General features: G+C 43.5%; 1 protein-coding gene across 1 annotated transcript; it reads right to left on the reverse strand.

The window, feature by feature from the left end:
* Nucleotides 1-3,285: 3,285 nt before the first annotated feature.
* LOC148047843 (zinc-binding protein A33-like) lies at nucleotides 3,286-12,620 on the reverse strand. Its single transcript, XM_087708166.1, has 7 exons — nucleotides 12,447-12,620; nucleotides 9,248-9,734; nucleotides 7,920-8,015; nucleotides 6,293-6,526; nucleotides 4,871-4,893; nucleotides 3,978-4,069; nucleotides 3,286-3,338 (listed from the first exon to the last, which is right to left on the reverse strand). The coding sequence occupies exons 2-7, from the start codon at nucleotides 9,671-9,673 to the stop codon at nucleotides 3,286-3,288; spliced, it is 924 nt and encodes a 307-aa protein (XP_087564292.1). The 5' UTR covers nucleotides 9,674-9,734; nucleotides 12,447-12,620.
* Nucleotides 12,621-15,192: the final 2,572 nt, after the last annotated feature.

The raw sequence follows: 15,192 nt of genomic DNA on the forward strand, positions 1-15,192 counted from the left end.
ACCTGAATTGTATCTCAGCTCAAAACCTATACCTGTTGCCACTGATGAAGGACATGCTGGCCCAACTGGGAAAGGGCCGCATTTTCACTAAATTGGACCTCAGGGAAGCGTACTATAGAGTCCGCATAAAGGAGGGGGATGAGTGGAAGACGGCTTTCAACTGCCCCCTCGGTTGTTTCCAGTTCTGGGTGATGCCCTTTGGCCTGCAGGGGGCGCCTGCAGTCTTCATGCAATTAATTAATGAAATTTTGCATGACCACCTTTACAAGGGCGTTATCGTATATTTAGATGATATCCTTATTTACACTCAAACTTATGACGAACACGTCACGTTGGTACACACTGTCCTGAAAAAGCTCCAGGCCGCTGAACTTTATGCCAAGTTGTCCAAGTGTGAATTTCACCAGGAGAAAATTGACTATCTTGGGTATCGTATCTCCCCCGCTGGTATTGAGATGGACCCCGCTAAGGTGAAGGCGGTCACTGAGTGGGAGGCGCCCGTACACGTAGACAATTGCAGAAATTTTTGGGTTTTGCAAATTTCTATCGTCAGTTCATCCCTTCTTTTGCCAAAATTGCGCTTCCCATCACTAATTTGTTGAAGTCCAAAGGTGGGCCTAAACCTAAGCCTAGCAAGCCGCTGGATTGGACCATGGAGTGTCAGGCTGCTTTTGAGAAGTTGAAACAGCTCTTTGCGGCGGAACCGGTTCTGAAGCATCCGGACATGGACAAGCCTTTTGTCGTTCAAGCTGATGCCAGCAACGTGGCAGTTGGGGCCGTCTTGCTTCAGACCAACGACCAAGGTAATTTGCAACCGTGCGCATACACCTCCCGTAAGCTCACAGACACAGAAAGACGTTGGGCAATCTGGGAGAAAGAAGCATTTGCGGTGCGTTGGGCTTTGGCCACGTGGCGCCACTTTCTTGAGGGCGCTAAGCACTCATTTGAGGTGTGGACTGACCATAAGAACTTAGAGGCTTTGAGGACTCCGAGGCGCCTCTCCCCTAAGCAGATGCGCTGGGCTCAGCATTTCAATCGATTCAATTTCACACTCAAGTACATCCCAGGAGGGAAGAATTTCATGGCTGATGCTTTGTCCAGACTCCCTCAGTACAACTGCTCTAAGCTGAGTATTGTTCAACCTGTGGTTCCCGCATCCAGCCTTGCTGCTCCGGTTGTCACTCGGCAGCAGGCGCGCTCGAAAGTAGCTCAAGATTTCCTTTCTGACCTCAAACAGGCCCTTCCCCAGGATGACTGGTTCCAGCAGCATCAAGGTGAATGCACAATGAGGGACGATTTACCGTGGATTGGGGCAAAACTTTATGTCCCTGCCTCTCTTCGTCTCATTGTTCTCCAACGGGCTCACGATTCCAAGTTGGCAGGTCACTTTGGATTTGTGAAGACGCTGCATTTGGTGAAGAGGCAGTTTTGGTGGCCCTCTTTGAAAAAAGACATTGAACTTTATGTTGCCAGTTGTCCAGTCTGTGCAGCCGCTAAACGACCACCAGGGAAACCGCAAGGTCTACTCCAATCTGTAGCCCGCCCTGTCGCCCCTTGGAAGGAAATTTCTATGGACTTTATTGTCGAACTTCCCGAGAGCCAGGGGCACACCGTCATATGGGTGGTTACTGACTTATTTTCCAAACAAGTTCATTTTATTCCGTGCCACAAGATTCCTTCTGCGAAGGCACTTGCTAAGCTCTTCATTTCTCACATTTACCGTTTGCATGGGGTGCCTGATCGCATCATTTCCGATAGAGGTGTCCAATTCACTTCTGTTTTCTGGAAGGAATTTCTTAAGCGCATTGGCTCCGCCCAGGGCCTAAGCCCTGCCCACCACCCTCAGACTAATGGGGCTTGCGAGAGGACTAATTCTGTTCTGGAACAATATTTACGTTGTTTCATCAATTATCAGCAAGATGATTGGGTGGACTTGTTGCCGCACGCTGAAGTGGCTTATAATAATTCTGTCCATAGCAGCACTGGATTCACTCCTTTTCGTGATGTGTCTGGTCAGGACTTTGTTCCTATTCCTGAAGTTCCCCTTGAGCAACCACAAGTTTCTTCCGTCTCTGAGTGGAGTGAGCGATTGAGCCATATTTGGCCTTTGGCACTTAGTACTTTGGATGCTGCGCATCGCGCTCATAAGAAACAGGCTGATAAGAAGCGTGCGCAACCTTACCAGTACAAGGTGGGTGACCAGGTTTATTTATCCACGAAGTTCCTTCAAACTACACAAAAGTCTAAGAAGTTGGGGCCTAAGTACGTGGGCCCATTTCCCATCATCAAGGTCATCAATCCTGTTTCGGTTCGTTTGCAGCTACCCAAGCATCTCAGCCGTGTTTATCTAGTTTTCCACGTTAACTTCATTAAACCAGTTCGTTTCTCATCTTTACGTCTGCCTGTGGACCCACCACCTGCCCCCCTGTTAATTATATGGTGAACAACATTTTGGGGTTCAAGAAATATTAGACTCTCGACGGCGGCGGAATCGGATACAGTACCTAGTGCCTTGGAAGCATTTTCCTCCATCTCATACCGAGTGGGTGGACAAGTCCCATGTCCGTGCTCCCCGACTGCTTCGACAGTTTTATTCTGCTTATCCTGACAAGCCTTGACTTTCTCTCCCCCCTCTTTTTCTCTTCTGTTTTTGTTGTTCGTCTGTTTGTTTGTGTTTTGTCGTTTTCCAGGCCTGAACGCCTTTTTTCCGGAGGACGGCCGGATGTCAGCCTCTGCTTTGCTGTTGCTTCGGCTGCCATGAAATGGGGAGGGAGGGCATGGTATTTGGGAGGGGTTACTAATTGTGCTGGAGGAAGGTTCTGGAGCTCAGCTGCCTGTCGGACTACGCATGCGTAGGAGTTTCCCGCCAGGACTAACGGCACCGACATTCCATCTTCGTGATGCCTTTCGAAGTTATCTTGCACCTGACACTTGGGAGAATTATGATTGGACTGTAACTGTGATGCCAAGGGGTGGGGAATGGGCTATTCTATATATCAATCGCTTTCGCGCCTAAATATTCAGATTTCGCTTCGCTATGCCTTTAATCATTATTAATTAGTAAAAGTACACTTGATTTCCACACATGGAGTCTTGTGGTCTTTCTTTCCTAATTATTTAATGGAGGGGTGCTGACATGTGATCTTGATTGTATCCCTTGTTAATGCAATTTAGGATTGCATTGGCTTTTTTGGCTGCCGCTGCACACTGCTGGATCATATTTAGCTGGTTGTCCACTAAGTCTCACAGTCACTGCTATTAAGCCTGGTTGCACCCAGTCTATATCTATACATCATCATCATCATCATCCTTATTGCTGTGGAGTACACAGCCTTGAACTTCCAGAGACAAAAATAGGGTATAAAAGTCATAAATCAATAACCAATACAGTTAGTCCTCAACTTACAACAGTTCATTTAGTGGCCATTCAAAGTTTTCAAATCATTAAAAAAGTGACATGACCATTTTTCACACTTACAACCGTTGTAGCACCCCCTTGGTTACATGATCTACCTTCAGATGCTTCAACGGGGAAACCAGATTCACTTAACAACCGTGATCCTAATTTAACAACTGCAGTGATTCAGTTAACAAATGTGGCAAGAAAAGTAGCAAAATGGGACAAAACCCAATTAACAAATTTTTCATTTAACAACATACATTTTTGGGCTCAACTGTGGTCGTACATTGAGGATAACCTGTACATTGATTTAAAAACCTCAACTCACCTGGATGTACCGCGCCCAGGAGCTCCTTCCAGGGGTAGAATTGCAGAGGTCCTTTAAATTCGTCCAGGTTCAGGTCTACAGCCACCACTCCATCTTCATCCTCTTCCTTCTCCTCTTCTTCTTCCTCTGCTGTCTCTTGTTCTTCCTCTTCTTCCTCTTCTTCTTCCTCTTCTTCTTCCTCCTCCTCTTCTTCTTCTCTCTCCTCTTCCTCCTCCTCAACATCTTCATCAATCTCATTCTCACATTCACCTGTGTCTTCACTGCTAGCCACCAGCCCATCTTCTCCTACCAGTTCAGCATCTAGTTCGGGTTCGTCCAGAGCTCCTTGTTCCTTACGGAGCCTGTAGGCGAATGGCATCCCAAGGATCAGCCGTTTTGGAATAGCATCCCAAGGATCAGCCGTTTTGGAATAAGCAATAGCACATAGACTTATATACCGCTTCGCAGTGCTTTACAACCCACTATGGACGGTTTATAAAGTAAGCATGTTTTCCCCAAACAATCCAGGTGCACATTTTAACTGACCTCAGAAGGCAACCTTGAGCCTGGTGAGATTTGAACTGCCAAATTGCAGGCAGCCGACAGTCAGCAGAAGTAGCCTGCAGTACTGCACTCTAACCAGCACAGCTCTATCTATCAAACCTAAAGTGCTCCTAGGGGCCGGGAAGGCAAAAACACGATGCGGGGGGGGGGGGGAGGCAAAAATGGGCCTGTTTTTCACAAAAACGCAGTGTGCAGAATGTTTGGGAGGCCTGTAGAATGCTCCTGGGGCTGGGGAGGGGAAAAACAAGCACAAAACGGCCCCGGTTTTTGCAAACAACAACAACAACAACAAGGGCGTGCAGAGAGTTTGGGAAGCCTGTGGAGTGCTCCTGGGGAGGGCAAAAACACCCCCGTTTTTGTGAATAGTTGCTGTGTTGGGGGTCACATGGGAGCCATTTGCAACTTTCCAAGCTGGCTTGGAGCAAGCAAAGTCAATGGGGGACACTGGATTCACTTAACAACTGCAGTGATTCCCTTAACAACGGTGGCAAAAAAAAGATTGGGGGGCAACATTTAACAACCACCTTGCTTATCAAAGGAAATGTTGGTCCTAACTGTGGTTGTAATTTGATGTATAAGAAAAGAGAAACACTACTTACCTCTCTAGCAACCCTTTTGCCTCCTGTGGGAGGGAGGGAGGGAGGGAGGGAGGGAGGGAGGGAAGAAAGGAAGGAAGGAAGGGAACGAAAGGTGAGATAACAGTTAAAATAATACCTTCCCTGGGTTATCACCCATTTTCCTGTCAAATCATTCTGCATTTTAATCAGTGGTGGGATTCAGCCAGTTCGCACCTATTTGGGAGAACTGGTTGGTAACTTTCTAAGCAGTTCGGAGAACCGGTTTTTGGAAGAAATCTTTTGTTTTTTCCCACTTTACAGGGCTAATCCTGTAAGGAAGGCAGGAAGGAAACATTCTGGTGCTGTTTCTAGCCTAATCTTTATTGCCCTGCTTATAGAAACTGTCTCTCCGGTTAACCCTTATTATAATTGTAACAACTAAGGCGAAGTTCCCCATCGACCTGAGTGACATTGACTTGACCACACCCTCATGATCACATGACCACTAAGCCCCGCCTACCTCGCTAGTCATTAGGGCAGAGAACTGGTTGGTAAATTATTTGAATCCCACCACTGATTTTAATGGTGTACATCAGATTCTGCCCCCAGTAGATCATGTCCTTGTTTATTATCAGAAAAAAATAATCCCAGTGAAATACTATCACAACAAATATAGAAGAAACAAAAATTCAGGACTGTAGAGTCAGAGTGCTTGAGACGCCACTGAACACCTGTGATCGATCTCTCTTTTACATCAACAAACACTATGAGCCTAGCATTTGTTACAGGAAATCAGTCCTCCTTATTTTATTTGTTTAAGAAAATTGATTTGGCCATCCAACTGACTCTCAGTGATTCCGGGTGGCTTACAAAGATGAAAAAAACCACAGAGATTTTGTCAATCATTGAACAAATCATGTTGTGAGAAGTTTTATATCAAAAATATATTTTATTCTTTATACTGTTTCCATTGCCCCTTAAAATATTAACAGAATCCACAACGGTCTGAGAATCAGTGTCTCCAAGTTAATCAAATTAGAAATCTTCTTCAGACCCTGAAATAAGTTACCCAGGCCTAATCCACATATCAAAGGATAAGGTCTGCAAACACAAATACAGTTAATTAAAATAAGTCCCCCAGCAGAACTGTATGTTCACAAACATACTCACAAACACAAACAACTCTCAGCACATAGACACTTCTACATCCCAGACAAGCTCCCCCTATAAAAGTTGGCCACTGTACCTCATTTCTCTGCATCCTGCCCTTAAAAGCAAACTGTTTTGCTTTTAGGAATAAATATTTCTTCTTCCCTCACAACTGTCTGTATCTCATTTTTATTTATTCTTACTCGGCTCAAGTTGGAACCCCAAATTCTTCTTCTGACAATGGTTTGGTGCAATCTATGCACCCTGCAATTTTCTCCTTCCCAAGAAAACCCCACAGCCTCCTGTCCATCTTACCCTGAGGAAACTTATGTGGTCTTTGGATTCAAGGCCGGCCTGCACATGGCACAGAGTTTCTGACCGAGAGGCCATCTTCCAGTCCAGTTCCTTTAACTTGGCTTCCATCTGCGCCAAGTTCTTTTCTCTCTGGTTTTCTAAGGCCTGTTTTATACCCAGCTCTCTGTCGTTCAGCAGCTGGTGCATCTTCACAAACTGTCCAGAGACATGATCAGACAAGGATTCGGAGCAGGTCTGGAGAAACATAAATAGAGCAAAAGATTGTGGTTTAGTCAAACAAAAACGATCACCTGTCACAATGGTGTTGGTTTTGGGGTGGACTCCTGAGAATACCTTGGATAGCCATAAAGAAAGAAAGAAATGGACCATGAAACAAATCAACTCATTTGAGTTTTCATTTGAAGCACTAACAATTCAAAACATCCTACTTCTCCGGGCATGTGATGGAAAGACCAAACCTTCTGAAGGAGACTCTAATACTAGGAAAGAAAGAAAGAAAGAAAGAAAGAAAGAAAGAAAGAAAGAAAGAAAGAAAGAAAGAAAGAAAGAGAAGAGGAGGAAGAGCAAAAGCAAAGATGGTGGACATAGTGTCAGTGGCAATGGGGGCCCCATCGGAAGATCTGAAAAAACAGTTTAGAGATAATTTGTCATGGAGAAACTGTTTTGCTAGGAGTTGAAAACTACTTGATAGCATATAATTTATTTTATTTATTTATTAAATGTATATGCCACCCCATTTCAGGTAATTCATAATCAATCAATCAATGACACTGTGATGATTACCTAAGCAACACCAGCAATTTAAATCTTTTCCCTTTTTTATTATAATGTAGTGACAGCACACCTATACACACAGATGTACATCCACGCAAAGTTCCATTTATTTAAATACACACACACAAAGCTCTGTGGAGTCCTTGCTGCTCTCTGAGATTGATGGGTTTTTTTTTAGACATTTCATTACCAAACCAGGTAATATAATCAGTGCTAGAATGGAGTGCAAACCCCACTCCCTTCTAGAACAGATAATGTTGAGTAGTGAAACATCTACAAGAAAACAACCAAGTTCAGAAAGCATCAATCCCACCAGTACAACCCTGAGCTACATATATTCCCTTCTATCAGTACATAATGTTCTAATTGTAAGAGTGTCTTTTGTGGTAGCTTAGAGCACCACAGTGCTTCTAAATGTTTAAAACTAAATTGTGAATCCCAGGGAAAAAGGGAACAGAATGGAATTTCCTGAAAAATGCATGGTTGACAATTTTTGGTGAATGCCATATTACAGCATATTTATTTATTTATTTATTTATTTATTTATTTATTTATTTATTTATTTATTTATTTATTTATTTATTTATTTATTTATGTGATGTGATGTGATGTGATGTGATGTGATGTGATGTGATGTGATGTGATGTGAATCCAACAAGCAGGTAGCTTTTCTTTTCCTTAGACTGAATTGCAGGCGCCTGGATTAAATGTTCACCATGAAAAACCTGATATTAATTTAATGAGCCACATATAGTAGCATCGACAGCAATAGTTGCTGGGATGAAGAGAGAGGAGATACACTCGGTTTAGCATTAAACAGGAAGTCCCCACCATCCCCAATTCCCAGCTGTACCTTCAATTCGAGAATGTTCTCCCGCTGGTGGCACTGGCTCCTTTTCAACCGCTTGAGACCTTCCTCAAGAGGCTCCAGAGATGCCTTCAGCTGGTCCTACAAGGAAGAGAAAGTTCAGATCTCACTTAAGATGAACACCAGCATTTGTCTGGTCACACGACAATTTTATACATAATTCTGCTGACATTTGTGTTGCCAGGTTCTGCTCAAGAGCACTTCAAATCCATCAGACTTCTGTCCCCAAACCAGCCTTAATTAGCATTTAATTTATTATGATGGTTAAGAGTGTTTTGTACTGTGATAGATTAGGTTACCAATATATTAATTTTTGATGTTCCCCAGGATTTCTTTTTACTGATAGACCTGGTTTAGACTTTTGCTTTTTATGTGTATCTTTCAGCTTTTTTAAGTATATGGTTTTGTGCAGGTTTTCTTTTTATATTTTTTCCCACTCCCAAACCAATTTCCACAAAAACTATTTCCTCAACTCCCTTCATCAACAGCAGCTACAGAAATCCGGATGGATGGAGACTGGAAGAGATATAACCATGGATTGAAAACCACCTTTTACCCTTTGCCACCCCCTAGTGGTCAATAGATCAAATAGTGTATCCTCCCTGCAGAAAGTGGGAAAATGAATTCCTAATATACACTATATTGCCAAAAGTATTTGCTCACCCATCCACATAATCAGACTCAGTTGTGAGCAAATACTTTTGGCAATATAGTGTATGTGAGATACGGATTCAGTATTCATGTTTCATGCCTTTCAGAGTAGAAATCTACTTATGTTTCCTGGTAAATACTTGGGAGGCTTCAAAATCTACATTTCAGTGTTTCTATTGTGAATTCTATTTCTACTTTATCTTGGCTTGCAAAATAAGCCACCTAAAATATCCTGACGGTGAGATAAGCTGCAAATAAATTTCAAAGATTGTTAGATGATAGATGATAGATGATAGAAGATAGATGATAGATGGATGGATGGATGGATGGATGGATGGATGGATGGATGGATGGATGGATGGATAGATAGATAGATAGATAGATATGGATGGAGAGGGAGGGGGAGAGAAGGAAGGAAGGAAGGAAGGAAGGAAGATATGGATGGATGGATGGATGGATGGATGGATGGATGGACGGATGGAGAGGGGGAGAGAGACAGACAGACAGACAATATAGATAGACATACATGCATGCATGCAAACTGGTAGGCAGGCAGGTAGATGATAAGTGATAGAATGAGACAGGCAGACAGACAGATAGACAGATTAGTGTCTTGTTCAACCAGAGGCCACCTTCTTTCTCCTCCCAGGTCCAATTCTCACCTGATAGGACTGAACCGCATTTTTGATGGGCAGGAAGTCGTGTCCCCGGTGCTGAGGCAAATCCCGGCAGATGACACAAACGGGCTCCTCATCTTGGCTGCAGAAGAGCTTGAGAGGCTCCTCGTGTTCCTCACAGAAGTACCAGCCTCCTGTGCTGCTCAGCTGTGTCCCTTCATCCAGCTTCAGAAGCCGGGCCTTCTCAGCCAAGCTGCAGAGGGCTCGGTTGATCGTCATGCGGCGCAAAGCGAAGGGGCGTCGGCACTCAGGGCAGAGCCCGTGACTTTGCCCTTTGGGGATGCAGGGCTCCAGGCAGGGAGCGCAGAAGCTGTGGCCGCACTCCAGCATGTGGGGCTCCCGAAAGAGGGAGAGGCAAATGGGGCACAGCAGGTCTTCAGTGAAACTGGAAACTTCTCGTACTGAAGCCATGTTGGTCGATTCAAAGAGAGCCTGAACAACTTTCCCAAGTTAGAACTGCTTCTATTTCTGGCTGTTGAATGAACATAGAAAATATAGTACCGTAATAGGGTTGGAAGGGACTGTGGAGGTCTTCCAGTCCAACCCTCTGCCCAAGCAGAAGGCCCTACACCATTCCAGACATTGGCTGTCCAATTTCTTCTTTAAAACCTCTAGTGATGGAGCACCCATAACTTCAATATTATGCAAGCACAAGCAGCAAAACAAAGTCAAACTAGGGGGAAACAACTCAAGAAGCTTGGGACATTTTGAAAAATGAGATTGCAAAAGCCCCGTCTAACACAATACCAATGAAGAAGAAAAATAACAGCTCTCAAAAGAAACCAGCATGACTGCATAAAGAACTCTCTGAGACATTGAAAGACAAAAAGGATAAGTATAAAAAGTGGAAAGAAGGGCACACAACTACACTATATTGCCAAACGTATTCGGTCACACATCCACATAATCAGAATCAGTTGTAAGTGAATACTTTTGGCAATATAGTGTAAGGCAGAATATCAGCAAATAGCCTGAGCCTGCAAAGATGAAAACTAAAGCTCACAATGAACAAAGGATTGCCATAAAAGTAAATAATAATAATAATAATAATAAAAAGCTTCTTCCCACATGTTCAAAACAAGAAAAAAACAACAAGGAAACAGTTGGTCTATTCCTGGAGAAAGTGACAAGAAGGTGACAAGAAACAGGGAGAAAGCAGAACTACTTAATTTGTTGTTTGCATCTGTCTTTACACAAAGGAAAAAAACAGTCCAACCTATCAAAAACAGCACCACAAAAACAGATTAGGAACACAAGTTGAAATAGGGAAGAAAATGGTAAGTGAGCACCTGTCTACCCTAGATGAGTTCAAATCACCAGGACCGGATGGATTACACCCCAGGGTTCTGAAGGAACTGGCAGACAAGATCACAGAACCACTGAACTATATCTTTCAGAGATCCTGGAGCCCCGGGAAACTGCCAGAGAATTGGAAAAGAGCTGATGTGGTTCCCATCTTCAAAAAAGGGGGGAAAAAACATCCAGGAAACTACAGGCCTATCACCCTGATCTCAATACCAGTGCAGAGTCTGAAAAAGACAATCAAGCAAGGAATCAGCAAACACCTAGAAGCAAACAAAGTAATAACCAAAAGCCAACATGAGTTTGTCAAAGAAAGATCATGCCAGACTAAACATATTGCATTCTTTGACAAAGTGACAAAATTAGTGGATCAGAGGAATGCTGACAATCTAATTTACTTGAACTTCAGTAAGGCATTTGATTGAGTAAACCATAACCAACTACTTGATAAGATAGAAACATGTGGGCTAAACAGCATCAATACCAGATGGATTCATAACTGGCTGATCAATATATAGTCCTCAATGTAACTGCATCTACATGGAGGGAAATATGCAGTGGGGTACCCAAGGACTCTGCTTTAGGCCTAGTACTCTTCAACATCTTCATCAATGATTTGGACAAGGGGATAGATGGGGAACTCATCAAATTTGCAGACAACACCAAGCTGGCAGGAATAGCCAACACTCCAGAAGATAGGCTTAAGATAAAGAAGGATCTTGACAGATTTGAACATTGGATGCTATCTAACAAAATGAAAATCAATAGTGAAAAAGTAGGTTTCTACATTTAGGCAAGAAAAACAAAATGCACAGGTACAGTATAGGTGGTACCTTGCTCAATAGTAGTAACTGTGAGAGGGATCTTGGAGTCCTAGAAGACAATCATTTAAATATAAGCCAGCAGTGTGCTGCAACTGCCAAAAAAGCCAACACATTTCTAGGCCACATAAACAGAAGGATAAAATCAAGATCACATGAAGTGTTAATAGCACTTTATAGTGCCTTGCTAAGGCCACACTTGGGATACTGGATCCAGTTTTGGTCACTACAATATAAAACAAGATGTGGAGACTCTAGAAAGAGTGCAGAGAAGAGTAACAAAGATGATTAGGGGACTGGAGGCTAAAACATATGAAGAACGGTTGCAAGAACTGGGTATGTCTAGTTTAATAGAAAGAAGGACTAGGGGAAACATGATAGCAGTGTTCCAATATCTCAGGGGTTGCCACAAAGAAGAGGGAGGCAAACTATTCTCCAAGGCACCTGAGTGTATAACAAGAAGCAATGGGTGGAAACTAATCAAGGAGAGAAGCAACTAAGGAGAAATTTCCTGACAGTTAGAACAATTAATCAGTGGAACAATTTGCCTCCAGAAGTTGTGAATGCTTCAACACTGGAAGTTTTTAAGAAGAGATTGGATATCTATTTGTCTGAAGTGGTGTAGGGTTTCCTGCATAAGCAGGGGGTTGGACTATAAGACCTCCAAGATCCCTTCCTATTCTATTCTATTCTGGAGGCAAATATTTCACTAATTAATTGTTTTTACTTTCAGGAAATTTCTCCTTAATTCTAGTTAGGATCTCTCCTTGATAAGTTTCCACCGGTTACTTTTTATCCTGCTATCAGGTGCTTTGGAAAATAAGCCAACCCTCTCTTGTCTGTGATAGCCCCTCAAGTACTGGAAGAGTGAAGCAAAGGGGCGTCTGCCATCCCAGATAGATCAGCCGTGGACACCAAAGTCACGAATCCTAAAACTACTTTTCTTTCAGGGTTACAGAAACAGAGCCTGCCTTTAGCCTAAAGCGAACCAGGAAGGATAAACCCGGAGACATTTTCTCAAATTGCGTTCCTATTTTGGACACAGAAATGTCTTATCTCACCGTTGCCTGGGCTGCCTCGCTTCCTCCTCTTCCTCGAGGTGATTCTCACAGCCCACCACAGGGAGGGGAACCCCCTCAAAGTGTCAGACCTGCCGCCAATTAAACCTCTAAATAAAAAACATCCTCGGCCCCATCTGTTGAGAAAGGCAGCGTTTTATTAGGAGTGCATTGCAGTGATGCGTAGCCAGAACTGAGGATCGCACGCCAGAAGCCCTAAGTTTAACCTTCCCCTCCCTCCACCCACCCTGTGCGACCAACCAAGTTCAGGCAGGATTTTTTTGTAATGGCCAGTTGTGTACAGGAAGGGAGGCAGGTGGCCTTGAAACAGCAACTCCAAGAGATGCAAAACTTAACTTTCTCTTTCCTCCTTGCCTTCCTCCCAGTCCCACCCCACAATTCATGGCAGTCTGTGGAAGCACAAGCAAGTATAAGGTTACAGCTGACACCGTGTTTCTTTGAATCTTCAGAAAAGCTTATTTTTTTATTATAATTATTTCAGCCTTCTTCATTTTAAGAAAACTTCAGTGGTCATGAAAGCCCTTAAAAAAAATTACTTTTAAATAAGAAAGGAATAATTCTGTTGCCTCACATTCCGTTACCTCAGTTCAAAATGGCAGACGTTCCACTCCTTCACTCAGGAGAGGTCTGGGACTCCTTACAGTACTAAACATACAGTACCTCACCAATATGTCTACGCCTTCCACCTATGGAATTGCTTCTGGACTCAAGGCGGCAGGAGCGATATTCCCTTATGTGTTTCAATCGTCAACCACCATTGAGCCAATGGATTGTGAATCGAATTTCTCCTGCATAGCCCAGTGGTGAAATTCGTCCGGTTGAAATTCAAATTTTTTTTACTACCGGTTCTGTTGGCGTGGCTTGGTGGGTGTGGTGTGGCTTGTGGGTGTGGCTTGGTGGGCGTGGCAGAGGAAGCATACTGCAAAATCTCCATTCCACCCCCACTCTGGGGCCAGCCAGAGGTGGCATTTGCCGGTTCTCCAAACTACTCAAAATTTTCACTAGCGGTTCTCTAAACTACTCAAAATTTCCACTACCAGTTCTCCAGAACCTGTCAGAACCTGCTGGATTTCACCCGTGATATCATCACGAAGCATGGGTATCCAGCTACTAGTAATAAATAAATTGCTAGCATGGAACCAACGTTCAGCAAGATTAAGCATTTAATCCAGCATCTTCAGAGCCTAGGTAGTCCTTTGTATACTTTCTATTAAGCGGTCTTAAATATGGACAGGAGAATCACTCTTCAGCCATGGAGGGTGGTGGAGAAGAGAGATTTATATCTCATGAGATTGGGATTTGAGAGAGATTCAAACCAGGATTTTGAGCCACTGCAGACAATTCAGACCACCCTCTACTAAACCCCAAACTCACTTGCTAATAACACAGATTTCCAAGGAGGATTTTAATTGAAATTTGACATGTTTTGGAACTGTATAGAAAACCCATCAGGAGCAAGATTAACAAGACATCAGAACTCATTGCAAAAATCACCACAGCAATAAATAATTTCTTACAGGAACTCGCTTAATGCAATAAATTTAGTGAAAATACTATATATAACTCAAACAGACCACTTTAAAGTATATTTCTATCCCAACATTGTATTCAGTTATTTCAACTTGAGTCTATTTTGCAAGGGAAGAGCAAAGCTGTTTGAGTCAAGTTGACTCAGGAGCAAGCAAAGTCAACTGAATTCAATAGATTCACTTCCTATTAAATATGTTTAGAACTTCAGATTAACAGAGTTGGAAGGGACCTTGTAGGTCATCTAGTCCAACCCCATGCCCGAGCAGGAGACCCTATACCATTTCTGACAGATGGCAGTCCAGTCTCTTCTTGAAAGCTTCCAGTGATGAAGCTCCCACAACTTCCGAAAACAAAGCTGTTCCATTAGTGATTGTTCTCACTGTCAGAAAGTTCCTCCTTATTTCTATGTTGAATCTCTTCTTAGTCAGTTTCCATCCATTATTCTTGTCTGGCCTTCAGGTGCTTTGGAAAATAGCTTGACCACCCCCTCCTCTCTGTGACAGCTCCTCACATATTGGAACGCTGCTATCCTGTCTCCCCTGGTCCTTCTCTTCACTAGACCAGCCATGCCGTCATACTTTCCCAGGAAATCTCAAATATTCTTCCCTTTCCCCACCTCCTGGCTTGTTATATGAGTTCTACAGGTTAACTGCTCCTGATTGCAAAAGACTCTTTTAAGGGGTGAATTCAACTGATTTTAATTCCCATTGCTGCCACCTGAACCCCCATTTCTGACCTTGAGGATAATCATCTCTTCCTCCGCTTCTTCCGTCCTGATCCCCTAATTTCTCCTTGGAACCAGATCAGGTCTGAAAAGGATGACCTGTCTTACTTCGCACCAGGGGTGGGAGGTGCACGGAGCTGTGGGAATGGCCTGAATTCCCTCCAGCAACTGGCTCTTCCGGTGGGTTCCATTATGACATCAAGGTGGAACCTTTTCAAAACCCGAGGAACTGCCAAGATGGTGGTTGGGATCTGGACCTGGATCCTTATCCTGGGTGGCCTTTGGGGGAGATGGATCATGGAGGTTGGAGCTGGGCCAATGAGTGAAAAATCTGGTATTTACTCCTTTGTTTATTTATCCCTCCAACCCATTTCTACCCTGCTCATCTCACCTAGGTAAGATAGGTGAAGAAGGCTAAGGAATGAGCTCTAGGCCCTTAGGTAAGTTCCCCAAATTTATGATCCCTTTCCTGCC

The sequence above is a fragment of the Thamnophis sirtalis genome, unplaced genomic scaffold, assembly GCF_051295495.1.
Source record: "Thamnophis sirtalis isolate CommonGarterSnake01/CBP01778 unplaced genomic scaffold, rThaSir2_p1.2 scaffold_3, whole genome shotgun sequence".
Lineage (NCBI taxonomy): Eukaryota > Metazoa > Chordata > Lepidosauria > Squamata > Natricidae > Thamnophis > Thamnophis sirtalis.